The following is a 27,723-nucleotide window of genomic DNA, read 5'->3' on the forward strand; positions in this document are numbered from 1 at the left end:
CTGGGAGGGAGTTGCGCTGGGAGGGGGTTGCGCTGGGAGGGGGTCGCGCGGGGGGGCTTAATTTAATAAAATTAAAAATAAATAAAACGTACCTTTGCCTCCAGTCCTGCGTCGCGTCTCCTGTTCTCTCTCTGCTCACAGGAAGCAGAAGCAGGTAGCCTCCCTCTCCTTCCCTAATCCAATCACAATGCTGCAATGGCAGCATTGTGATTGGCTAGGACGCCGTCCGTACAGGTGTCTATGGGGAGGCTGTTTTCTCCATGCTGGCTGCATGCAGCCTACATGTAGAAAACGGGAGAGTAATCATGACTGGTTTGGTCGGCCCTGTGGCCGACCAAACAGTCAGCGCCCACAACTTTGGGCTAGCCACTCCTCCTCGACCCACCCGCCCCCAACCAAACCCTTCTTCTGCTTTCTCGCACTGCGAGAAGCAGAAACATTAAATGCAATTTATACCATTTTATATTTCTGCTTCTCGCACTGCAAGAAAGCAGTGGGGCGACGCTCCTAAGCCCTCGTGGAGGAGCCGCCCCTGACAATGAACCATATACATACATTTAAGATCTCTCTCCCATAGTCATTATAAAAAATTACAGTATGCAACATCAATATCAAATAATACAAAACGTACATACATAATTCAATAATTACTATAAGATCTCATACATAGCCAGCAAGTTATTATGTGTGCAAAATTTGTCATCACAAACATAATGTCCAAAGTGCGTTCCTACAAATAAGACCATTTCTAATGGAGGAAGAAAAGAAACATTACTTTGCCTGGGTTGCTGGAATTGTATGCATCGACTAAATGGGGCAAAGCGGATTGTGCATCGTTATCAGTGCTGAATAACAGGGAACGTGCTAGATTGTGAAGCACACTGATGGAGACATGAATATAAAGAGGGGACGAGAAATTCGACAAAAAGATAACTTAGTGGATTGAGACTCTAGGCAGTGAATCAGATGTGGCCTGAAGGTGGTGGGTTAAATTCCTGGCAAGGAGAATTGAGCCTGTCTGACTTCGATAATGAATAAAATGAGATGCATTGAGGTAGAGAAAAAAATGTTAGGACAGACTTAGACAGAATGCAGAGGAAGGCGATGATAATCAGTTCCAAAGGAACAGAAAGGTTCATTTTTCGCTTCATTAAGACCACGCTAGTGATATCCGTCCATCAGTGGAGAGGCAGTCAGACATGTGCGTCAAAGAAATGAGAACTCATTTGAATATTGCTCTTTTTATATACCTCTGTTTGCACATTTGGTTGGGCATCTAAGAGCTATCATTGAGATGATATATGATCGATGAATTATAGGAAGAAAAGTTAGTGGATGAAAGAAAAAATAAATGATGGATCCAGGAACAATTGCTAATAGAAAAAAACCTAGATTCGGGCTGGCAGTGAGCCTTGAATAAGTGTAGCGGCAAAGCTAATCGCTGAAAAATGTGGCATCTTCCCCTGTGTCTTTCTTAAATAATGCACAATATGTAAGTACCCTGTGGTTGCTCCATGTTTCTGTTTATCAACCAGAAGAAAACAAGGCTATGGTCTCTGCTGATCAGAGGGTGCACCTTACATGTACCCCGAGTGCAGGTACAGGGTAGTTATTGCCTTCTTTCAGGGCAATTGAGAGACTAGTGGTCAGGAGCAGCACAAACACTCTACCACTTCCTCTGGCAGAGGGCATGTAGACCCGCTTGCAAAGATTCTGCGGTGGGTCATTACATGTAGCATATGTGGTGCAGGCAGTGCGCGTGTCCTTGTTTATGTCGTCATCGAAGATGACACAGCGACTGCACACAAGACAGAGGTTACGCTCTATGTTGCCTTTCTGAACATGACACGTGTTGTGTTGCTTCTTCTTGCAACCTTCTGTATTCCAACTCACAATGTTGAGGAAATCAGCCCCTACATAGTGCCAGACCAGGGCTCTGCTAGCGAACAGCAGACTGAATATAAACAGTGTGGCTGCTTGGGATCTGTTGATCAGAGAAAACGTAACCCTGTTTCATACGTCCACAGCAAGTCCTCTTTAACAGGCCCTCCTGCTGGCCATCTATGAATTTCTCATTTGTTCTGCCCTGGGAGATATTTGGAAACGGCAGTGTACCAATAAACAGCTGCTATTCAGCGCCAACATACCCAAGGGGTCGACGTGCACTTCGAAAAAACACGTTGTCATATTATGTTAGTACTGTTTAGTACGAGAAACCCCATAATGATGTGACCTGCCCTAGTTTGTCAGGATTATGGATTTCAAAGATGGAAAATGACTATTCCCTCAGAGGCTAGGAATGGGCCTAAAGCAAAAAGTGCACCTTCTATTGTACCCTAACCTTAAAAATAGGCTGCTGGGCTACCCGAAAAGGAGAAGATCAACCCATGCCGTGAGGGAAACAACAGGCCATAGCTTACTTGGATCAGGCTGGAGGACAGGTCACAGAATTAGGTGTAGCTGGAGTCACAAGACTTTGAATCGAGCAATCTATAACTGAACCTGGAAATATCTGCTTCATCTGGGGGTTAAAGATATGCTTACGCTACTGAAGTTTAGACATGCTTCAAAATTTGGTGATCAAGGTACTCTGTTGCAACCCCGATAGAGTATCCTGCCCACCAAAGTCTCGATCCACCCGCCTTATTGAAAGACAGGTGGACCTTAAGTTTTCCGTCGACAGAGCTCTCCATTGGCTCCATCGATGGAAAACTTCCTCTGTTGGTCGACGGAGTAGGGGGCATCAAAGGAAGGACATTTCGCCCTATTTAAGTGGGAGAGCGTAATGTCTTTTTTCTTCTCTGTCACCACCAGGAAAAACTAAACCAAGACTAAGAGAGAGGTGGTTAAATGTATAGACTTTTGGTTGTCAAAAGAGCTGTGAGACCCTTGGATTCTGGGTGCAACTTAACTTGATGGTGGGTGCTGCAAAGATCCAGCTTTGGAAAATGTACCTCCCTTCAACATCAAACTCCTCTCCCCTATGTTAGGCAGATGAATACTGTCAGCAACAATGTTTTGATTAAGGATGCCAATGGTCTGTGTAGAACCTTAACTCACCATCTGAATTGTTGGTTATGACCACAGGGAACATCAACTGTGTTGATGCCACCAGCTCTATCACACCATCCTTCACTATATCCTCCTGCATATTCACCTCCTCCCTGACAGTAACCGGTATTCTCCTTGAACAATGCCTAGCAGGATGAGCTCTTTGTTTCAATACGATCTTATAAACATATCCTTATATGGCTCCAAACTTTCCCTCAAAGACATCCTTCGCATTACTCACTATCTCCTTGACATTGGTGTCTTCCACCTCCATTATCTTTTTTCTTACCCCATGGGATTGATAATGATATTGATGCAAATTGATTGACCCACCTAAGGAAGGAGGTCCAGACACGTCACATAAACTTTTCCCCCTGATGTTCACAGCAGCGGCCCGTGCAGGTAAGAGCGGCGGGGCGGTGGGGCCGGGTAAGAGGGGATTTGGACTGATGATGAAGAGGGAGAATTAATTATTTATTTAATTTTCCCTCGTCATCGTCCGTCGAGACCCCCTCACCCAGCCCCACGCTCTTCCCTGCACAGGCCACTGCTGGATGTTCATGTCACAAAACCACATGTATCCCTGCACCTTAATGTTGCCCCCTTGAGAGTCAGTGGCATTAGTATCTTTAGGTTCCAAAGCAGACCTTCCCTTCACCCTACCCAACAACTTTTCTTGCCTTATAGTGAACAGTCAAACCAGAATCCCCCGTACTCTGCACACACTTGTTGTTGATTATAAACTGTATCTTGGGTCTGCACTTCCTTCCCGGCTGCTCTTCGATATCCCCTAATCTACACAACAGCCTCTCAGTGTACTTTCCTCACACTCCATTGACACAGCATTGATCTTCCCTTAGCTTTAGACATCCTGGTAAAATGGCCCTTCCATCCACATTTCGAAAGTTTTTTTTTATATGCGAACCATTTTTTTTTTTGAGAGCCAAAGTTTTTTATTGACTATTCATGACAACTGTAGACAGTGTATAGAAACCAGAAACCATTACCCGTAATGACCAATCACAACATTTCATAAGCTGAAATTTTTTTTTAAATTAAGAAAAAAAAAACTATGAATTTACAGAACCGTGCACAGATTGTTCAAAGGTATTCCAGGACTTCAACAGCACACACTTGATACTGTCTGTTGAAATATGTATGTGCAGAGCTAGGCACGACTGCTGGGTAACTGGATTGTGACATATCATATCAAGATACAATTTAGGTGAAGTTGTTAAAGTCTTGTCTGACTGGCCTAGGGATGTCCAACTTACCTGGTACAAGCATGCCCAGAGTTACCTGTACTTATAGGAGGGCAGGGGTGCAATGCCTTTTCAGGTTTCCATCTCAAGAGCGAAAAAAACGTTGGTGGAAGAAGGAATCTGATCACATTTCTAAGGCCAGAATGAGCAAGGGTTACTTATTGTAGGAATTTAGAATGTATTTTCTTTTAGGCCCTTCCACCACATCTCTTCCCACTCATGAGGCTAGATATGGAGGAGTTGTGGTGGGTAGAGTACGGCTGCAAGATTTTTCAACAGAATGGCCTGTTACCACAAAGAGTACATCAAGGAACCTTTAACTGAAAGCTGCTGAGCAGCTTTTCATTCTGGAGGACAAATGGAATGCCCAAATGAAGTCATCTGAAGATGCTACCCCAACACAATGCGAGAGCTTTCCACATGGTGCCAACACAGGCGAATATATCTACTTGACGCCTCCGACTTGCATGTGTCACACTGCCCTTGTGAGAGCTCCGGAGCACTGCTCCTTAACAGGAACACTACAAATCCATGGATGGCTTCATATTTCATAAACAGGTTCTCCACACACTTTTTTTGATTGATTTGGGGTTATGAAAAGTATTGACACACCAGTTCCAAATTTCCCAGAATTAAATCCTGTTCCCAGTTCCCCAACTCCCGCAGCTGGAACCTCGACCCTCACTTGGATTTTTCTTATATACCACTGCCACGTCATCACAACGTTGGTCAACATGAATGTTGTAGGTTGTCACAGCGACTTTGCATCCTTTTTGTGTTTGCTAGCCTTTATTTATATCATACAAGTACTTTGCTCCTCAAATATGTTTGCAATCTCAATTGCTTACTTTGTATTGGTTTCTTCACTGCCCCGCTGAACTGACATCTGGTGGCCAATTCACTGAAGTGAGCAACAAACTCCACAAATAAATAATTTTGCCTTTGAGGGGGTGTATAACACTTGTGACATATCATGGCAATATTTACAGCCTTGGCAAATCTCGTTTCTAGTCTCTGTTTGGGTTCCTTGTATGTATCCTGACTAGGATGAGCTTGATGGTCTGCTGCTTCAGGAATATATTTAAATATAGTTTCTCCTTCTTTGCACAAAATACTTGAGACCCTCACGGTTGAGTAGTCGTGCTACATAACCATGATTGATTATCAAGGTCCTCTTTCTGTTTTGGCTGAATTCTTGACCATCAGAGGCGACCAAATAGCTTTGAAAAATGTCAATTAGGTAGAGAACTTGGAGTTTGGGTGATGGTTTGGTTGGATTGCATTCCATGTTTATTCAAATACCACATGTACAATGCTCAAAATGTTGCTAGACACAGTTGTCTTTAAGATAAAGTGATAAACTGATCTTATAATGTTGGATAGCAGTTGGTAATGCAGGTCACTATGAAACCAGATGTGAGAGAAGGGTTACAGTAGGGAAACAAATGTTCCGTTTTTGGAGAAACACTGCTTGGATCAGTTGATGAGCGCCGTCTATTAGCAAGAGGCACCAAACTGTGTATGAAAGGTAAGGAGAATTGGCTCATTTGACAGCTAAAAGCACATCAGTTGCTCGCGATTGACTCTGGTGACTCACGAACACCTAAACAGTAGGTGTTGGCATGCTTGGCTCGCATTTCAAGACAATGGTACGCTCTCCCTGGTGCAGAGAGCCTTGTGCTTATTGGTGTCTTTGGAGTGTTACTGGCGCTGGGAAAATGAGCAGCAAATTACTCTAAAAGCGGATGATATTGTTAACATGTTTCAATCCCACCTGAATATTCACTGGCTGCCTCAGCACACAGGCAATGAACCAGTGCTAAATGTCTGTACACACAAGGTTTATTTACCTCCACTATGAGCATGGTCTAGTGACTGCTGGTTGGTACTCCTCACCAAATTGTCATAGTCACTCTGAGAGAACAATAGATTAAGTGGTTTAATTCTCACAGACAACACATAGAGGAGATCTTCTCAGACAGCCAAAGGAGTCTTAACTGACCAGGAGACGCTTGGCAGCCAAGGGACCATTGATGTCATAGGGTTCCATTCAGAGGGAGGCTGCAACAATCTTCAATGTTCAGTGATCAGTTTACTGTTATGATGTTCTGCTCCCATCGCATCTTGATGGGACTCTTTAACTTTGGAATGTTTCAGTGTAAAGCACAATTACACCAATGAAGTCCATTTGCACCATATAAGTGCTATAAATGAAAATACATAAATATGGAATGCTCCTGATGTCCCTGCGAGTGGTTAAGTCAGCTGAAAAGAAAGGAGGACTCTGAGTATGAGCTGACCCTGCTCCTGGTGAGGTGTCCTCCCAACTACCATCTGTGGGACCACAGTGGTGGAGGCATAGGTTCCACCTGGTCTTCTATTGATCATCAGAGGTGATGACAAATTAATTCTCATCTTGATTGATAAATGTATTAGTACTATAGAACCCAGCAGATTTAAATATTACATTTTATGTCTAAAATGTGAATGTTGCCTTAATTCCCAGGAGAATTTTATTTTTTTGTTACAGAACCCAGAGAAAGGCCCTTTTGAATGTTTGACAGGTCATTGCAGATCAGGAAAAAAGACTTTATTGATGGCTTGCTGTGCTGCATTTGCTACAGATCTGGCCAAAAGTGCAGCCCTCATGAAACTTTCCATTAACCTGAAGTGGAGTTAGTGAGTGATACAGTCAGCAACAAAGAAATGCCACAGCCTCTTTTGTTTAACAGATTCTGGGGAAGGAAGTGTTGCTTGGAAATTATTGTGCTGCAATGGCAAGACACAAATAAGAGGGTTATTTGGGACTGCAGTCCTAACAGGAGTATATGCTGCAGAGCTGAACTTTGGGGGGAAAACAGTTCATGCCTTCAAGCAGTTCTGTGATTTAAGTCTTCAGCCTCGAATGCTGCATCTCAGTATTGATCCCTGCAGAATGCAAGGGAAGGAAAAGAGCCATAAAAATGTTACCACAAAACTGATGATGTATTTCGCTCATAGTTCCTCAAGGTCCTACATGCTGGAAATTGACATGTGAATAAACTGGCGTATAAAACTGTCCACTCCACCATTTTGATCACCTACCATGTCGGGATTTATTTTAAGGCCCTACCTCCATTTTGTTTTATGAGAAGCTGCTGCAGTACCAGTCGTTGGCTATCGGTGGTGCTGGACTTACTACAAAAGTGTAAGTTACTACTGAAGTGTAAATTACTATAAAAGTGCTGTTTGTGAGTAGCGAAAAGTAGTAAACTTACTCAAATGTGTAAACGTACTTAAAAGTACAGTTTCTGAAACAGGCCATCTGTCTCCCTCGTTGCATAGCCATGTCTTTTTGGCTTCCCCTTGGGTTTTTCTGTACCCATCTCCTCTCTTGGATCTGTTTAGTAGGTGTACTACCCTTTCACTTATTTACTGACACTTGTTTAATGCTGAGTCAGTCCTCCGGCCACATTATTTATGTGTTTACAAAAGCTGTGGGTGCGGCCAGGACTCAGACGGTGTAAAGATAAGACCTGCATTTCAGGAGGTGGACTGGCAGTGGCGGCTCGTACAGGTAACGCTGTTGGGCGGTGAGGCAGGGCGGGGACAGCGGGTAGTAAAATTCGACATATGACAGGAAAGATTAAAGTAAATAAATAAAACCACTTACCTTGCGCTCGCCTCATCACCGAGTCAGCGACGCAGCAAGCGCAAGGTAAGTGGTTTTATTTATTTATTTCTTTACTTTAATCTTTCCCGTTGTATGTCGAACTTTACAACCCCACCCCCAACCTGCCCTGCCCGACCGCCCAACAGCGTTACCTGTGCGAGCCGCCACTGTGGAGTGGGCAAAAGGGAACAGTTAGTTTGGTGATAAAATTACTGACTTCAGAAACAGGCACCTGAAAGAATCAAATCTCAGCTTTCTCGAGTCATTACAATGTTGATTTTGTGGAGGGAGGGAGAGACAATTATCGCATTGCAGAATCGATTAAAATGTTAACACTTGTTTCAGAAAATTACAAAAAAAAGATATTTCATCTGATTGCACTCATATAATTTAGTTGTGTTAAATTTGCCTAGATATTTCATCAATAAAAGAAATGGTATTTTCTAATTCTTAGCTGCCTCGCATAAGTAAATGCTGTCATTTTTGTAAAACACAAAGAAATATTTCATATTTTTTAAAGTGATAGTTGAGAAAAATAAAAACTAGAATATAGCTTGACAGGTTGTCTTGCTAGTCAATGTTGTCAAACTAAAAAAAGATTAAAAAACAAAAGAGGAATGCAATTGCTTGTACCAGTCCTAACAATTGGTAATCACACTACATAACCTTCCAGTCTAGCTTTTTTTCTCGTGTGTGCGCCATTATAGACAGGTACCAACCTTATGCAATTCAGTCCTGGCCTTGCCTCCTACAGGTAAGGACCTATCTGCCTGGGTTTGCAAGTGACTCAAACGTTCTTTGGCTATCGGGCTCACTCCTGTGGACTCCTGTGCCACTTAGGGCTTCTGCTGGAGAAAAACAAATAGGTGGATAGAAAATGTTGAATCATTGTTTACCAAAATAACTTTGTTGCATTAAAAAATGCACAACCAGCCTACATTGTAAACTAAAGTATAGTGTAGTATTAAAAAGCTAGAACCTTCCCCCTCAGGGATATTCCATGAACTATTACATGCACGCATGCGCACATCCATGCAAACAAAATACATATTCTCCAGTTTTTCACAGACAAGAGAGGTTTGAGAGACGAACAACACATTAAAGCACATCACACACCATACATGCAGCGGGGTTAGTTAATTTCCCCCACGTAAAAAATCTATATTTTTGTTTTTGGTTACAAATAAAGCTTCAGTACCCTACATCCGTTGCCTAACATTAAATCCGTTTAAGTACACGGAATGTAATTTGGCAAGGCCAGAACTCTACTAACTCCATCTCCAAGCACTCTTACAAAGTGCTTTACAATTTCACTTAACAATTTAACAACCTCGGTATTCCTATAACCGCACCTAGAGTAAGTTTATATGCCCGGCAAAGATTAGAATCACACAATGCCAAGTTCACCATCTTAGTAAGAGAACTGTCTCTTGGTAGCATTCCATTCTATCACTTTGTTGCTTGTCTGAGCCACTACAGAAATAGACAAGCCATAAGCAGTTTAGCCCTTGTCCTGCCCAAAAGTAACAATAGAGCCAAAACTGACAGGCTACATCCTCACCGTAGGGGACCTGAATCAAACAACCCCAGCTCTGTTTGAAACCACAGTATCAAATACTAATATCAAGAAATTATGATTAAAAGACACATGTATCTGTATTCATGCAGCATACTATGTGGGGAATGCTGTAATTTGCACCTGCTATGCAATGCATATTTGTACAGCGCACTATCAACCTGGAGGGTATCCTGGCGCTGAGCGGGTGTGAGTCTAGCCAGACCTAGGGACTAGTAGGACTACTTGAAAATCCAAGTCTTCAACTTCTTGCGGAATTCAAAAATTGAGGAGGATGCTCGTATGTGTAGTAGCAGGTCGTTCCACGCTTTAGGCGTGAAGTAGGAAAAGACTTGACTGACGGATCTGGTTATGGGATGTGTACAAGTAGGAGTTCAGAGGAACGGCAGTGTTTTTAAGGTTTGTGAAAGGAGATTAATTATTGAGGAACGCTGCGCCAAAATGTACCAAAAAATCGCATGCTACACCTGTAGCATGGCATTGATGCCTACGAGCGGTTTTAGTCTGTTCTGTCATCTAAATGCAATGTTAAAACACTTGTTCATTAGTTTATTTTTTTGGTGAATGTTGAATACATTTTTGCTAAACCTTAAGCATTCTGGACAAGACTTTATTAGTAATTTTTAGCTGAATTTTACATTTTTTATTTTAATATTTGTTTCATTAATAATGTTACAGTTTTAGTACAAACTTCAGGTGATATTTTTGCTAGTAGGTGCATTAAAGGCTGACATCTTTGGTGGAGAGGGTGGGCAGAGGTATCTGAAAAATCCATGTTTTCTGCTGTTTTGGTCTAACGCCCATTGTTGGATCCGTGTGGGCCGCTGCAGCTCAGAGAGAGCTGCCACCGCTGAGAGCCCACCTGAATCTGAACCCTTAACCCTTTCGCTGGATCCCTGTGGGCCGCTACAGCTATGAGAGAGCTGCCGCTGCTGAGAACCCGCCTGAACCTGAACCCTTGAACCTTTTGCTGGATCCGTGTGGGCCGCTGCAGCTAAGAGAGAGCTGCTGCCGCTGAAAGCCCGCCTGAATCTGAACCCTTGAACCTTTCTCTGGATCCGTGTGGGCCGCTGCAGCTAAGAGAGCGAGCTGCCGCCGCTGAGTGCCCGCACCCTTGTCACTTTGCATCATCGTGATTCGTTCTGTGGGCCGCCGCAGCTAAGAGAGAGCTGCTGCCGCTGAGTGCCCGCACCCTTTGCCACTTTGCAACATCGTGATTCGTTCTGTGGGCCGCCGCAGCTAAGGGAGAGCTGCTGTCCCTGAGTGCACGCACCCTTTGCCACTTTGCATCATCTTGATTTTTTCTGTGGGCCGCCGCAACTAAGAGAGCTGCTGCCGCTGAGTGCCCGCACCCTTTGCCACTTTGCTTCATCATGATTCGTTCTGTGGGCCGCCGCAGCTAAGAGAGAGCTGCTGCCGCTGAGTGCCCGCACCCTTTGCCACTTTGCATCATCGTGATTTGTTCTGTGGGCGGCCGCAGCTAAGAGAGAGCTGCTGCCGCTGAGTGCCCGCACCCTTGTCAACTTTTGCATCATCGTGATTTGTCCTGTGGGCCGCCGCAGCTAAGAGAGAGCTGTTGGCGCAGAGTGCCTGCACCCTTGTCAACTTTTGCATCATCGTGATTTGTCCTGTGGGCCGCCGCAGCCAAGAGAGAGCTGCGGCCACTGAGTGCCCGCACCTTTATCAACTTTGCATCATTGGGATTTGTCCTGTGGGCCACCGCAGCTAAGAGAGCTGCTGCCGCTGTGTGCCCGCACCTTGTTCACCCTTGTCGAGGATTGTTGCTATTGTCTCGTGGGCCGCCGCAGCTAAGAGACAGCTGCTGCCACTGTGAGCCCACCACGAAGCTGCACGATGAGAGTCATCGCCACCACCAGCCCGGGCCGCCGCAGCTGCGTGCTGCTGCCGCTGAGAGCCCGCCTGTCCCCGAGTGCCCAAATCATTGTGGGTGCATGCTACGGACCGCTGCAGCCCGTACTTGTGGTCGCTGGGAGTCCGCCTGTCATCGTCTCCGCTTCTTCGAGAAGCTGCGTGCTGTGTCCCCTTTCACCGACAGGTATCTGGTGCACAACAGGTCGCGTAGGCCCCGGCCTTGAACTTAGTCAGTGTCACATTCTGGTGAATACGTAATTGCCTTTTGGAGTCCCTACGGGTTGACGTGAATTGTAGTTGTTGAAACGCTTTGAGAATTTCGAGTTAAACTGTGAGATAAAGATATTATTTTTCTATACCTACCTGAGTTGTGTCCTTTTGTGGTGTTTTTGCTGCCTTATTGTACATGGTCATAAATGCTTCACACACTGCCTCTGAGATAGGCCTAACTGCTCGTGCTACGTTACCACAGGGTTGAGCAGGGGTTGTCAAAGGGGGTAGCTCGCTTGCCCTGACTTAGGAAGAAGGGTCCCTATTTGGACATTAGCACCCGCCATTGCCAACTGGAAACCCCCATTTCTGATATTTCACTATTGGAAGAACAGCTTGCTTTGTTTCGCGTAATTTTCTTTGGGTTTGACATCTTCGGGTTAGTCTTCAGACGAGACAACTTCTGACGCCTATCTTAGTTATTCAGCTCAATAAAATCTGGTTTTCCTATTATTTTACTATTTTGGTCATTCCTTTAGCACTTAACATATCCAATAAATCACCATTATTCACTAACTTTAATGAGAAGACTCTCCTTATGACGACATTGGTAACATCCAAAGGGGATAAATGAATGTGCTAATTGATGTGCCTTGATGGATGGGACTATTTTAGAAGGGGAAGGGGGGTTGTAATACAATTGAGAGTTCCTAGCAGTTTTGACTAAAACAGTCTCGGATAGCTCAGTGAGTTGAGCATCTGCCGCTTAGATATGTGTGTGCAGCCTGCTGTTCATACGATTTAATCCAGGCAGGGCTTACTCCGAGTTTCATTCTTCTATTGAGGGGCATTATGTAGATAATGGTGTATTGCTCTTTACAGCACTACGAAACAGTAAAACTTGCAAGAGTTGTATATAAACAAATCCTTATCATAATTAGTTTTTTTAAACACGGGAAAGGTGAATTTTAGATTTGGATGCATCTCTAACAAGCACTGAAGCGGCCTTGAGGTTCGGGATTTGATCACAGAGCAGACAACTCACTGTCGTTTGGCAGGTACCACTCTCTTTTCAACCATATTTACGTTTTTGACACGTTTCAATGGGTCACCCTCTTTTCAACCCTATATCACTGGCTATTCTGTGGTACCAATGGGATAAAACACGAATGTACGTCCCAGAATTGACAGCTGTAATGGATGAGCTACGGGCAGCTATGCGAACATCTCTTTTCTCAAGAACTGCAAGTTTATTGGGTCTAGAACTGTAATGTCAATGTTGAAATAGCAAACTCTGTGACACCCAAGCGTACCATTTGAGCGTAAATACCCTAAAAAATATTTTTCAATCGACAAAATCCTCATGTTTGACACGGCTTTGACATCCTTGTGAAGTCCGTGCTGTTTCAAGCTGGTTAGTTTGAGAATCACCTCCAGCTATTGCGACATTTTAGCAGCCTGCCACCTTTCAACGTTGACAGCTGGAGAGTTGTGTATTTAAACGTGCCGGCGCCGGGGGACGTCACTGCTGAGCGACGAGCACAAGGCAACGCGTTACCAACAACGACCGCGTTACCAGGGCAACAGAACCAAACACACACAACCGCAGTCTGCTGCCAAGGGGAGAGACAGCGTGGAGAAGTGAGGAAGTGACAGAAGCTGCCCAGGACAGGAGATGAGGAGGCAAGGAGGACAGTGAGAGGAGGCAGGGAGGACAGTGAAGAAATATAAAAAATAGGGCGCCTCCGATGCGATTCGTTCTGAGAGTGAAAACGAAGGCACACGTATGAGTGGGAAACGCTTGCCGATCGACAAGGGGAAAGCCCCGTTGGGGCGAGGGCTGCAGCAGGGGCAGTTGGCCCCACAAGGCCCCGAGCGCCCGCCTGATGTGGAGGCACTGCGCGTCCAGGGAGGGGCGGAGGCGGTGCAGGACTATCTGGAGTACCGGAGAATTGTCGGCGACGACGACCAAGGCAAACTTTTCACACCGCAGGAGTACGAGGAGTACAAGAAGAGAGTGATCCCCATAAGGCTACGGAACAGGCTGTATGTGAGCTGGAGGTCGCCCACTGGCATGGACTGTAAACTGGTGGGCCCAGAAACCCCGTGCTTTTGTACCCACAGGTACAAGCAGCACAAGACAGACTTTGAAGAGCTGCCAACAGAGCGCCCTATTCCGTTACCGTGCAAAGTGGGGCGCTGCCAGTGCAGAGGGTACCTGTATGTGCCTCTAAATGGTACCTCCCCCATACGCTGCAGGTGCAAACACTTCGCCGATGAGCACAGCGAAGCAAATGGCCACCGATGCAGGAAATGTTCCACGTGCCCGGGGTTCCACAGTTCTTTCACTTGCGGCTGTGGCAAACCAGCCTACGTGCACCAGACCGTGGTGGAGACTAAAGAGGAGCGCCTGGCACAAGGGAAGCCAGTGGGGCAAGATGTCCCGTATATTGCAATGGGAGGTCTGACCGGCTTCAGCTCCCTGGCAGATGGGTACATGAGGCTGGACGACAGTGGAAGAGGGGCCCTGCCTCTTGCCTTCTTGGAAGCGACCAATAGCAGAATGGACCATCCATTACTAAAAGCATATGGGCCGCAGGTATCGGGCGGCGCCGGTGTTCCGTCTTCAACGGTCTCGCAGGGAAGGACTGAGGAAGACGACATGGCGTACTTTGAGAAACGCTACCAGGAACGACTGAAAAAAGAAAAGGCTTTAAAAGGCAAACGAGCAAAAGGACCCATCCAACCCGGACTGCAAGAGCCATGACCGTTTTTACGTCATATAGTGTGGTTTAATGCATATCACATATTGTTATATTGACATTTTAGTTACATTTCGTTATTTTCTATTATTAAATGATACTGTTTGAGTTGAGTGTTGGGTACTCTGTTTAAGGCAGCTGTTTAGAGCACCTTGCTGAGACTTACGGGCCCCCACAGCCCCCGCGCTGAGGGGGCCCCGAGCTCCTGGGGGCCCCTTCTGCCCAGTACCCTGTCAGCAGAGCTCATGAGTGTGGTCGGAGGGGACCTCCTTCATGCACTTTGCAGGTGGGCCCCCTCACGTTTCGTTACGCCACTGCAGCGGGTATCACCAGACATCCGATGACTAGCAGCAAGCACATTTTTAGGTCGAGCCTACCCGACAGCTGTCTCGCTACAAAAGACCCTTAGTCCGCTTACCAAGATCGCACAGTGGCCTTAAATCCTGCCTATTGCTTACCATTGGTTGGCTTTTATGCCATTTTTATTTCCTAGCTTCTTATTTAATGTTTGCCTTCTCCTTCTTGAGTTTGTCCCTCCCCTGCAACAAAAACTCTTTACTTGTGTCCTTCCACTGCTCACTTTTACGGAACTCTTTTTTTTTGTTTAAGCACTTTACAAGAGTGCATGTTCTTTCCAGCTATGTTCTCACATGTGCTCCCTCCCCATATGCTTCATGTGCATAAAAGCCAACCAATGTATTGCACTCTCTCGCCCATGTGCTTCTTGTATTTTTTTCCCTATCTTGTGCTTCTCACCTCAACCTTCCATGCCCTGCTTCTCTCCTTCCTACACCCTCCCACTCCTCCGTTACCCCATGCAACACCTGCAGTCTCATTTTGTAATTGTCACTTTTGCGCTAAACAATCTAAATTTTTTTAATTTATGAATCAACGTGGTGCCTGTATCTTGGATCAGCAAATAAAAAATGAAAGCAAATGGTGTCTACATAATTAGACTGGCGTGAGCGTTAGCGGAATAACACGCCCACTATTGTACTTTAAAAACAATGATGTGCTTCTGCACAGCATTCCACCACTGTACAGCACCGCCAAAACACACTGACAAAGTAATAGGTCCCAATAGGGAGACCCACTTGTTTTGCCAAAGCTTTTTAAATTAGTAATGACGTAACCAACTGATTACAGGCGCATTAGGTAGACTTTAACATTAAAAGTACCAATAGTTGATATGCCTTTGTGATTAAAATGGGAATTTGTGTCTGGACGACCATTTTAACTACTTCCAGTTTCAAAATGCGCTTTGGTCCATCTACATATTGATTAGCATCTCATCCTCCTACTTAAGAGGGTTTCGCCATGGAAGCAGGCAGAAACTGTGGCAGTTTATGTAATATAATTAGTGACCTAGTATGCACTAGTGTTCTATAAATGGATTCCACCCTAATTACGGTACCAAACATGAGGCGTGAGCCCTTACTGAGGGTGAGGAGCAATATCTGCTCGATTACCCCTACTTACAGGGCAACACCTACTAGTAAAACATGGTGGTTGGAGTTTTAATGGCTCCATGAAGATGGATGGAGTTGCAATCACATGTCTTCTGCTGTTAGATACTGGCAGTCTAAGCAGGAGCTGTGCACACTGTTGTGATTGGTTTCAGTTCCCACTCTGTGTCTGACACAGGTCTGACTAACGATCTGGGCATTCTGGTATTTCCCTGGTGAGCTGCAGTTATGGCTGGGTGGGATACCATGATCTTGAACGTACATAGCCAATGTGTTTGAAATAATGTGTGTACTATGCACCAGTTAGTCCAGGTTTATAAAAAAAAAATCTTTGAAGTGAGCATCCTTCTCAAACCTACTGGACCGCGTGTCAGTCTTACAACACTTGTTTTTAAGGTCCATAGCAAGTCTGATTTGAAAACATTTTCCAGGAATTGTGCATTTTGCCTGGGATAGTTTTGGTCCTAGGTCTGACAGCACACGCGAAAGGAACCGAGGGACTCCACTTTCTCTGACTGGGAACTTCAAGGGATGAAAAGCAGTTCCCTTGGAAGCCCCGGCTGCTGTCCTTGGAGGGCTACAGCTGGACTCGAACATGACTTTGGTCTTCTGACCCTCCTTTGTTTTCAGTGAAGCTAAGAAAGTGCACATGTTCTCATATAGGATGCACTCCCTAGGACTGCAGATTATTTTTGTCCTGCAGCTGTTTTACTTCTGTTTTAAGAGTATTACACTGAAAGTGTGATGTTTCACCAGATACGTATTCCATCTAATGTACACTGTGAAGCAGTTAAGCAAAAAAAAAAAAGTTATATTTAAAAAAAAATAAGTTGATTTGAAATCTAAAATATTTTGTTGATATTTACATTTTTTGCCAACAATTTGGTTTTGAGCATGACATTTTAATTCAAGGAAATATGTAATAACCATGATAATAGTTGTTCGGGTATATAGTTCAACAATGATTATTTCCAATAAAGTCTTTAGTGCTGTGTATGATTTCTCAACAACCTATCCTTGGGATGTGGGTTCTGGGTCGGTATTCCCTGATTGCCTCTGTAGACGATGAACTCAACGAGGACATGTTCCTTGTTGGACACATGCAGGCCCACGTTGATTGGCTTCCTGAGTGTGGTTGACCATGCTCACCTGGTTTTAAGAATAGAGCCTTAGTCAGACCATATGCTGACTGACTTTCATGTATGAGTTCCTGCTGAAAAACAAGCTGGAGGAAACCTATGCTCCACCTGTAGGATTGTACCTCTTCCCCACCTCCCACTTCATCACTCCAGACCCTGTACCCCTTTACGTATTCACCTCTTAGTCCTTTTCCTGGTCACGTGTTTGTCCGGCCTCCTTCAAGTCATAGTTAGACATAAATAACAGAATACCACAACACTTTTACCCTTTTATCCTTTTTTTAATAAAACTGCTTCAGTGACAATTTTCTGTCTCTTTTGGAATTGTCGAACGTTTTGTACATCAAAATAATACATGGTGCCCTTTCCTAAGAAAGACAGGGACCCCGCGCTATGCCTCTAGCACCTTTTTTTAAATTGAGTTCATTTTTTCTGTTCACGTTACTCTATTTGGTTTTTCGTTGATTTTTTCCTGGAAATAGATTTCACATGCAGGGTATTTCTATAGTTACATTTTTTTTCCAAACCGTATTCTTTGTGTTATTGTTTTTCAAATTGAGTACAGCTAGTTGATTTTACTTAGTCTGAAATGGTGATTCTTTAGCATGAGTCCAAAAAAGGTAAAACATAAGAAATGGAATGTATAATCCTATGGTGTACAAACACCAAACCAAAGCACTGAGGATCTCTGCTAACAGTGGCTGTAACCCTACACAACTGCACTAACATGATAGAAGGCCAGACTCCAAAGTGTAGACATCGCTACCTGATGCCCACCATAGTATTCCACTGGAGTATTCGCTTTGACACCCGCTGGCTAATCTCTGCCTGTCTATAGAAAGGTGGTGGAGCAGACGGCAGAGCTCTAATGCATGAGCCCCTTTGCAACCATTCAGATTTTGTGCAAAGAGGTTTTAACTTCTAAAAAGGCCTTTGGAACAGGGCCGGACTGGCTGTAGCGGGCACCGGGCATTTTCCCGGAGGGCCGCTAGGGTGGGGGCCTGTTTTGGACCACTGGGGGGCCATTTCTGTTACCGGGGGTGGTTTTGCAGCATAGGTACAATATCGGCCCCTGTAACAAAAGCAGGTGCCGTGTTTTCCACGTCCCCCCCGACCCTCCATGGCCGATCCCACTCGATTGCCAGGGCCGGTTTGCACTCCCAGTCCGGCCCTGCAAAGGACAGAGGATGGAAGAAAGAACTGGAGGGAGGTATAGAGACAAGAAGCAACAGGGAGATGTAGTTGAAGGGGTACAGAGACACACAGGTGCAACAGCATGGAAATAAACAAAGGCTTGAAAACATGCAGCATGGGCTCAGCGAGACACTCAGAAAAAGAATCATGAGGGTTGGGGGACACAAGGACAGTGAAATACATGGTTAGGGAACAAGTGGCATTGGCACAGTGAAAACTCACTGTATTCACTCAAACAGTCTTGGGGGATATTTTTGCGACCCATGCCACCATAAGGAAGATCCAACAGCCTACAGACAATAATAATTGAATTCACGTGGTTTGCATTATTTAATAAAAACGAAGGAACCACAATAAAGACAAGCCCAAGCGCCTGGATACCCTCACGGGTGACAAGTAGCGCTCTACAAATCTACTGATTGATTAATTGAATTAACTGAAAAACTATACTATAATGAACACTACAATGCTATAAAACTTCATTGAAAACTTTACTATAATGAAAGTAAATAATGTAGAAAAATAAGTAACATGGCAATGTAGATTTTTCATATTTCAAAAATAGCGATGTAATTAAAAGATGATAGGGTGAAAATTAGGGCTGCGCTAAGGGAAATAAATCAATAAAATGTAGGTGTAAAGTCGAGATCAGTGTAAGGGTAAGGGTGAATTTTAGGGATATGTTTCCCAGACCTGGTCCTACAGGACCAAGCGAGATTCATCATGGGACGCTCCACAGTAGGTAAATTACAGACTTATACTCCAGCTTTCTCATAACGCGGATGCAGCAGCTACTTTCGTAGATGCCACAGAAGCATTTAAGTGATTGGAGTGGGTACACCTATTTGCCATGCTACAACTCATGGGAATGCTGCACTTCTTTATTGACTGGATCAGTGTGCCATATACGAGCCCTGTGCCATGTCTCAGAAATAATGGCATAATTTTGTCTCCAATTAAAATAAAAAATTCCATAGGCACGAGACAGGGCTGCCAGCTATACTCTAGCTCAGTGGTCTTCAAACCTTTTAATGCCACCCCCCTTCCCCGGTTTCATCACCGCCCCCTCAGAATTTTTCACAATTATTCTATTAAAACTGGCAATTTAAAAAAATGTCTAGACATATTTAAACACTGCAGTTACGTTTTATTACCATTTAAAAAATGCAATCAAATACATGATTGCTAAACATACTATTCTGGTCAGACAGGCCTTACTAACGTGTACAAGTACCCACAGTGTGAATATTAGAAATGGGGGTGGGTTTTGTAAGCTTATTTGGAGTCCCTTCCCTTTTGACACATACTCCCAGCTAGGATATAGATGAGAAAAGATGTTAGTGATGGCCTAATACCACTCAATCTTTACCCTAAGATACTTGACACATAGTCTCCTAATTTCACTATATGCTGGCAACATGATGCTTTAAATCAGATAACCAATAGTTTATACCATATTCTCTGGGAACTAATTACATTTGGTGGATTGCTAATTATCACAATTAACTGGAATAGGTGAGTTATTTTCCCCTTAACCCCAAGTCCAAACAAGCATTTACAATGCAACGGTCTCGGCATTGTTAAAGTTAGAGCTATTGGCATTGCTCATGACATTTTTGTTTATGTGCACTAACCTGCTGAACTGTTTTACAAATTATCACCAACTTGACATGAGAAGGGGAGCAAATCAGCATTTGGGGTTCGGGCACATGTATCAGTATGCTGTTCGGAGTCCACAATATAAGCTGTTTTAAGACAAACAATAGTGTGGCAGGTAATGCTGCCGGCGGTTTGTTCTAGCCGAGTCCTAAAGAACGCGGAAATATTACCTCTACATCGTTATCTACTAATATTAACGAATTAATATTAAAGATTATATTAAATCGGCGTAATGCTTCTAAAGGCTCCATACACAGGCAACAGACATTAACTAGGGAACACGCCTTTTTCACTATAACCATCATTTTGTGGATTTCGTCATCAGAATGACTGGCTGTATGTGCTACTTGCTTGTAGGGCCAGAACAGGGCTCCACTGGCACAACATAATGCGCACAATAACTTGCAGCAAATGAAATAATAGAAAAACAAGGTCACTGGCAAATCTGTGAGACCTGAGCTTGATTGCTTATTCAGTATAAAATGATATGGCTCTACCATCATGTTCACAACTGCAAGCTCACTCCTAGAAGGCACATACACTTGTGTGTGAAAACCATGCGCCATTATCGGACTTCACCAAACAGCAGGTAAACTCACAATGTACCTGCGCTGATTGTGTAGAAAGGAACATTATTTTTTCGTTACCACCACATAAGCACAAAGAATTGATGTGGAAGTGATGGCAGGTGATGTCACCAAAGGGAATGTGTTCCACAAAGCGGTTCTATGGGACATCTTTACCAATTATCGCAAAATGTGAGGTTTCTATAATATCAAGAAGACCCGCCCTGTGGAAAACCTCTTCTTTTTTGACAGATACCCACGCAGAATTTATGGTTCCAATATACGGTCATTATCAACACACCGTTCTTTGCTGTTGTTACAGGTAAAAACGATGGTAAAATGTTTATCAATGGAGAAGGGTATTTTAGCTGATAAGAACACAATGTTTCCATTTGTATTTAGCTTACTTGTGTTTATGTACACCTCAAAATCGCTTTTTTCATTTGAAATATCTTGGCGTGTGTTTATTCTGTGTATTTCTCTTAATTTCATTTTTAGTGTGGAAGTCATATTTTCCATGTAGGACTGTCCCCTTTCTGTGCGTTGAGCTCTTCTTGTATTTTAGGGAGCAGAGGGAGCTCAGTGGGAATTTCTTTCGGCCGAATATCACACCAAAGCTGGGAAACTCCTGCGTTTGGTCACTGCTGTCACGCCAGAACAATAAATGTCTCTATTTTGAAAAATAGTGAGATAGCGAGTGTGTACTGGAACCATAAATAACAAAAATCAACTTCTATAAATGAGTCCATGCACAACAGCTAAGATTTCTTAACCCACTTCTTTCTGCAGAACAGGGGTGTAGCTGTCAATAGAGTACAGCACAGTGGTGCCGCCCAATGCTGTGAGGGTCCCAGTGCACCCCAACTGTGGGTGTCTTCTCTAACCATTGGAGGAATCGGACCCACTTTCTTGATGTCATACTCTCATCTAAAAGCATGGTTTAAAAAAAGGCTCAGCACACACTCGTCCACCGTTATCATGTTGAGTCCACAAAAGCAAGCTGTCTAGTATGTGTTAACCACAGGGAGCAACAAAAAACAGTTATTTACCACAGAACAGAAACCACACCACTCCACAACAAGCATAGGAGAAGACTGAAGATGAGCACGGGAGAGTGCAGAGAAATGGAGTAGGGTGGCGTGCCCTCTTACCTGACTTTAGGACTAGTTTTAAGAAATGTACAAGGGTATTCAGGGGAGAACAGGAGAAACAGAAAGCAAACAATCAGACGGCGAAAGCAAAATGTTGCTGCGTGTAACTCAAACGTTTCAAGCATTTATGTTATCCTCGAAATCACACTACTTCATTTAATTCCACACACGGTCTGTTTTTCAGTGCCCGGAATGCGGTAGGTGGACGGATCACGAATCGTTGTGTGATGTGAGCATAACATGTGTATGTGAACTGTGCAGATGTAAAATGGAAAAAGCAGCTGCAAAGTAGTATGACATTTTCGTAATCACAAGCATGGAAGCGATTAAAAGAAATCATTTCGAGCGGGAATGCAAAACCAACAAAAATGATAAACATTTCAAAACATTTCGACCAGCTCTGTATCGTTTGAGGTTCCCTTTAATGTATATCGTCTGCTTTCAGATCCCAGCTACCCAATTAGAACAGCATTTTCAAGGCACAATGCGCTTCGGGTGTACGAGCTGCTCAAATATCTATATGAGGCGCCCTCTTGCCTGGCGGAAGTTTCTACAAAGTTAAACATGCATTAAGTTACCCACGGGATCAACAAACGAAAGTGCAATACCTCGATCCTTGAAGAAAGGCACGTCCAGGCTGCCGTCTTCCTGATCTAATGCAACCTGTACAGAGGAGCCTGGCGTGTAAACCTCCCAGCTTTACCTTGTGGGAGGTGTCATTCAGAGGCAGACAATGTAAGTTTTTTTTTTAACAACAACTCATTAAGCCATAGGAACAAGCATTAACAAGCACACCACTGCCTAAGCACACCACTGCCTTTCTCCGAGGCGAAGCAGAAATGCCTCGGAGAAAGGCAGCGGCGGTTTCGGATTCGGGGGCGTGTTTTTCTTTTCTCTCCTCTTGCCATTGGCTGGAGGAGATAATCAGAAAAGTTGAAAAAAACACGCCCCCGAACCCGAAAAGGACGGGGCCTGTTCGGAGTGATGAAGCTCTTCTCCAATGGCTGGCCAGCATTCAAGAGGCCAGCCAATGGAGAAGAGGGGAGAAGAGGGGCGGGTGCAAGCCCCTCTTCTCCAAAACATTAAATCTCCGACTTCCGGTTCTGCCTTCGGCAAACCGGATGGTCCTCGACCTAAAAAGAGGTTCACACCAGATCTGCCCCTTATGCAGTGCAAGAACTCTGTGAAATATTTATGAATATGGGTTGCCTACATTAAATTCTGTAATTATCATCCAAGTTTGAAGACAAGGTTGACAAGTGGGTCAATCTCCCATTATGGTTGTGTGATGGAACAGCGTATGCCTCAACATCGCATGCCTGAACCACGCTGTCTAAACCACTACCGCATCTTTACCATGCATGCCTTTACCACGCATGTCTTTACCACACAATTTCGTGGTAAATACATGATTGGTAAAGGGACATGTGATAAAGATTACACTCCAGCCCCTCTGCCCTGAGCCCTAAAATTCGCTCCTCCTGCGGTCTATTGCACCTGCCCCAGCCCTATAGACTTCCCCGACCCCCTATCCTGAACCTTAATACTTGGCACCCCAGCCCCTAAAAACTACTCCGACCACACCCACCTCCATGAACACTAAAAATAGCCCCCACCCCCTAAAATCTACCCCAACGTATCCCCTACCCCAGCCCAACTGCCCCCTTAGCCTGTAAACTGTCCCTTTCCCGTCCCCTGTCCCGAGCCCAAAAACACTCCCACCCCCAGTCTTGAAAACTACCCTGAGCCCCCAAAACCACCCCAATCTAAACAAACTACCCCACACCATATCCCCGCCCTTAGCCCCATAACTCCCGACCCCCCAGTCCTAAAAACTAACCTGACCCTACCAGCCCCCAAAACTACCCCCCCACCCCGTCCCCTGCCTGAACCCTAAAACTCCCGACCCCCTCCAAGCCCTGAAAACTACCCAATCCCCTACAAACTACCCCCACTCCCCCAAAACCCCACTTACCTCACCTCCTCGTCCCGATCTTTCCTCTTCCTGCTCTTCTGACGAGCTGCGGCCAGCAACTAGACCGCACATATGCCTTGACCATACATATGCGTGGTTAAGGCATATGTGTGGTTAAGGCAAGCGTGGTTACTTTTGGGATGTCGGAACACGCGTGGCTGAGGCTGCGGTGTTCCGACTGTTTCCCTCCCATTATCAATGACCGGATGCATTGCGCTAATGAAGATGGGCGTGTTACCAAAATTGCTATTTTACTTTGTTTAGATCCCTATCCCACATACCAACTCATTATTTCACACCATGCGATCCTTAATGGTTAGATTGGCGGGCAAGCAACCGTGCTTAAGTGGCATGTACTATCACTTCCTTACCATTAGGGGGGGTTTGCGGCACGTGATCTGCAATTATATTATTTATGCATGCAAGCTCACCTTGCATATTATTGGTGTCTCCCTCAACCATACATGCCACAATCATCGAAAAATTAATGTAGATCCAGCTCCACTTCAGACACTAATTTGTTGGTGTAGGCCTCGTCCGTTAGCTGAGATATGAAAAACGGAATACACAATGCTGACCTGGACCACGCTGCTGCAAAGCACAGCAGGCCTATCTGTTTATATTCCCAAGGTATCGCACTACAGGGTGATACTGGCTCTCCGCGGACAAGCGGAGGTAAGTAGCATCAGAACGCGGAGTGAGCACCGTAAGCCCCGCTTCATGTCTACATATGTTGCTTGTAAGATTCGTTCTGCTGTGATAATTTCATATGAGTATTTTAAGTTAAGCACATTCATATGTGACTCGGATTGGGACTGTAAAATATCAATAAATAATGTTAGACAAAATCTATATACAGGTTTAGGGTAATGGTGAGACTAAGGTATGGGCCAGTATTTGTGGTAGTGTTCATGACGGGGTTAATATTAAGAGTCACTGAAAGGCAGATAAAAATTAGACCAAGGGTTAGCGTAAGAAAAAGGTTTAAAGTGAGGCTAGGGTAATTTTTAGCACAATGGAATTAAATTAGAATAGGTTCTTCTTTATGATTAATATTATACAATATTGCAACCCCCTATTGTTTTTTTCACTTACTTTGCCTTCCTTGGTCCACGCAATGGTGGATTCTCTGCCTATGTGCAGTAGCACCAGGGAAAAAAAATAAAAATAACCGTTCTAGATACTGAAAAGACAGTATTTTTCTGCATGCAAGTGCCTGGTAAAATCTGTCAATATTAGGGTGACTTCTTCCCAAACATACAAGAATTGCATGGGGTCTGATAATGACCCAGAATTATAACCCAGCATTGGCATTTCTTTTTATATTGAACAAAGAAAACAACTCCCTGCTGCATTGCTAAAGATCTGTCCTTAGGGGCAGCCCTCATTAAACTTTCCATTGATTTGAGGCCAGCTTGATAGGTGAAACAAGTCAGCAACAAACAATAAAAAACAGTGCCTCTTTGACTTATCAGAGCCTTGGGAAGGCAGAAAAGCTTGGTAATATGCTGCTGCAAAAGCAAGACACACATCACAAGCCTACTGGTGACTGCAGTCATAGCAGGAGTATGTGCTGCAGAGAGGGACATTGATTGGAAAACAGCTCATGCCTTCAAGCGGTTCTGCAGTAAGTCTCCAGTGCTTCGGCCCTGGAGGCGGCATCTCTGTATTGATGACGCCTTTGACTGCAGAATGTTAAGGAAGCAAAAAAAATTGTAACCGCAAAACTGGTGATGTCTTTTACTGCACACTTTCTCAAGGTCCAACACGCGGAAATTGACAATGGATAAGTTGATACTGGTGCATTGAACTATCCAGTCTGCCATTTTGATTGCATTTCAACTTGACATAAGCTTTGTCCAATCAGGCGAGATATATGAGGAAATGCAATCAATCATAATGATTCACATACCACTTGCTTGATTCTGATGCCAATCGAAAGTGCTTAATATAGCACTTCTCACGTGCAAACAGTGTTTATTTCCACAGTTTTACAAACTCAGATTGCACATTATATCAAAAATGCTCCTTCTACGATACTCCTAAAACCCTGTTCTGGGTTGGTAATGTACTGTCTGTATGGTGTACAGTCGAGTTCTCTACCCTGTGTGCCCAATTGTATCTGTGATCCGGATTTCTGGATTTTTAGCCATAGAGACACATTAACCTGGCGTCTGCATTAAGGTCTATGCTGCCATTGACCTACAACTAGTCCTGTACCTAGAGGGGTGCACCAAGCAAGCCCTAAATAGTGACAGAGCCGTACCATCACATGTGTACCACAGTTCTTGCAACATGCAGTGCTTTGAGGTGGACATAGTGTGACCAGCCTTTTTAAAAGTGCCATGTCTGTTTGAAGTTACTGGCCTACTCATATACATTTCCAATGATAACAGTGAACCTGAGATCCCAAGCACCAGGATGAAAGTGTGAGTGTATGAGAAGTGTGCTATTTACTGCTTAAGTGTCTCACTCAATCAGTGTTTTTGTAAAGTGCGACTACTCACCAGTAAGGGTCTCAAGGAGTTGAGGGTGGCGAGGGGATCTGCTGTTCAGTAGAAGAGCCAGGTCTTGAGGTCCTTCCTGAATTGAGGCAGGGATGGATATTGCCTGAGCTGCAGAGGTGGGGCGTTCCAGTTCTTTGCAGTGAGGTAGGAGAAGGATCTTCTTCCAGCAGTGGCCCTGCGGATCCGAAAGATGGTGGCCAGGGCCTGATGGGCGGAGCAGAGATGTCTGATGGGTGTGTAGAAGGAGGGGCTGTGGTTGAGGTATGCGGGTCTCGTGTTGTGGAGGGCTTTGTAGGTGTACCAAGGTAACAAAAGCGTCTGTGCTTTATTTTGGAAGCCCCTTGCCTGTTCCTGTGCACACAATGGAGGTGAAGTTGCTTTCCCAGACTTTGGGAGTGTATTGTTGGCATTCCTTAGACTCGAGCGAGGGAATCCAGACATTTCTGAAGTGGAGAAAGAGGCGACAGACGACTGCTGATTAATCTTTCTGAAATGGCCATTTGGTGGGGGTGAAGGGTGGGATTGCTGTTCTTGTTATTAAGAGTGTAACAGACCTTTGTAGAAGAGCGCAAGCTTTGTTTCTTCCTGACCACCATCAGGTGTGGATGTTGATTATCATGTCCAGACCAATCACACCTCTTTGTGCCTCTTTTGTGGGTGCTTCAACATGGAGATGATCCTGCTTGAAAAGCATCACTGAGATCTAAGGATGGAAGCCAGCCTTAGAAGGACACATGAAACCACGACCGATCCAAAAACAGTTTTCAAAAAGGCAGGCAAATAACCCACATCCCCTGTCTGCCATTCCGGTAAAATAGTGGGAGCTGTTGATCCACTTGTGGTTCCAGTTCTAAGTTCTTCTGCCCTAAGAGGGGGTGCTCAACTTAGTACACAGATAATGCTTTGCAATCAGAGCAGGACTCTTCCTGACAGCCAGCTTCCCAGATGTGATTAGACATCTGGAGTCTGATCTGGAGAAAGAACAGCCGGATGCCTAAGGAGTCCTGACTGAGCAAGAGGTAAGAAGCAAGCCGACCCAGCAGGAGGAACTGACTGATGGTGTGGACAGAGGTGGTTGACTCTGGTGCAGTGTTCCATCTACTAGATACAACCCAGGTGACATGCGTGCTGTAGTCTGGGAGCCAGTCCCCGAATTCCCCAGTGATACCGCTGCCCTTCCAAAGAGTTCCCGAGCGTTGTCCACTGTCAAACCTGGCATTGCAGCCATGGCATGTGCCGTGTGTGCCCAATTGGTCTGCCTGACTGAATCCTCGATTGATGTTGCCCCATGGAACCCACTGTGTGCCCATGATTTAGGTTGGCATGACCAAGGGACATTCTTTCTTCAATACCTAAGCTTTCCCCGCCGCCCCTAAAGAGGAGCACTAGGCTGGACAATCATGTTATTGTGCTGCAGGGTGCATTGTTGAGTTCTGAGCCTGCCGTACTAGAACTATGCTCCCCATAATAGCCTCTCTAAGAAGCCTATGACTGCTCACCAATGCTGAGAGTCAAGTGCTGAAGGGCTTGGTCCAGTTTTACAGTCATAGTAGGATGGACACTGGTAGAGTAGAGGCAAACAACTCCAGTTCCTATAGGTGTGAGTTGCTTCTGCCTGTCCCTTGGTCTGACACTCTGCACAAGAAACTTACTTTGACTTAAAACCTCTGATTGTTACCTC

General features: G+C 44.6%; 2 protein-coding genes across 6 annotated transcripts in view; both read left to right on the top strand.

Annotated features, from left to right (window-relative positions):
* Window positions 1-27,723, top strand: part of MCF2L2 (MCF.2 cell line derived transforming sequence-like 2) — a 2,345,299-nt gene that overhangs the window by 155,152 nt on the left and 2,162,424 nt on the right. The gene's annotated exons all lie outside the window — the stretch shown is intronic.
* LOC146785968 (protein FAM221A-like) lies at window positions 13,235-16,831 on the top strand. Its single transcript, XM_085635345.1, has one exon. It carries the CDS (start codon window positions 13,410-13,412, stop codon window positions 14,388-14,390), a length of 981 nt encoding a protein of 326 aa, XP_085491471.1. The 5' UTR covers window positions 13,235-13,409; the 3' UTR covers window positions 14,391-16,831.

This window comes from Triturus cristatus, chromosome 11, assembly GCF_964204655.1.
Source record: "Triturus cristatus chromosome 11, aTriCri1.1, whole genome shotgun sequence".
In the NCBI taxonomy this organism is placed as follows: Eukaryota; Metazoa; Chordata; class Amphibia; order Caudata; family Salamandridae; genus Triturus; species Triturus cristatus.

Excerpts from the sequence above, each read along its gene's own strand:
- LOC146785968 (XM_085635345.1), top strand. The coding sequence starts at position 13,410 with ATGAGTGGGAAACGCTTGCCGATCGACAAGGGGAAAGCCCCGTTGGGG.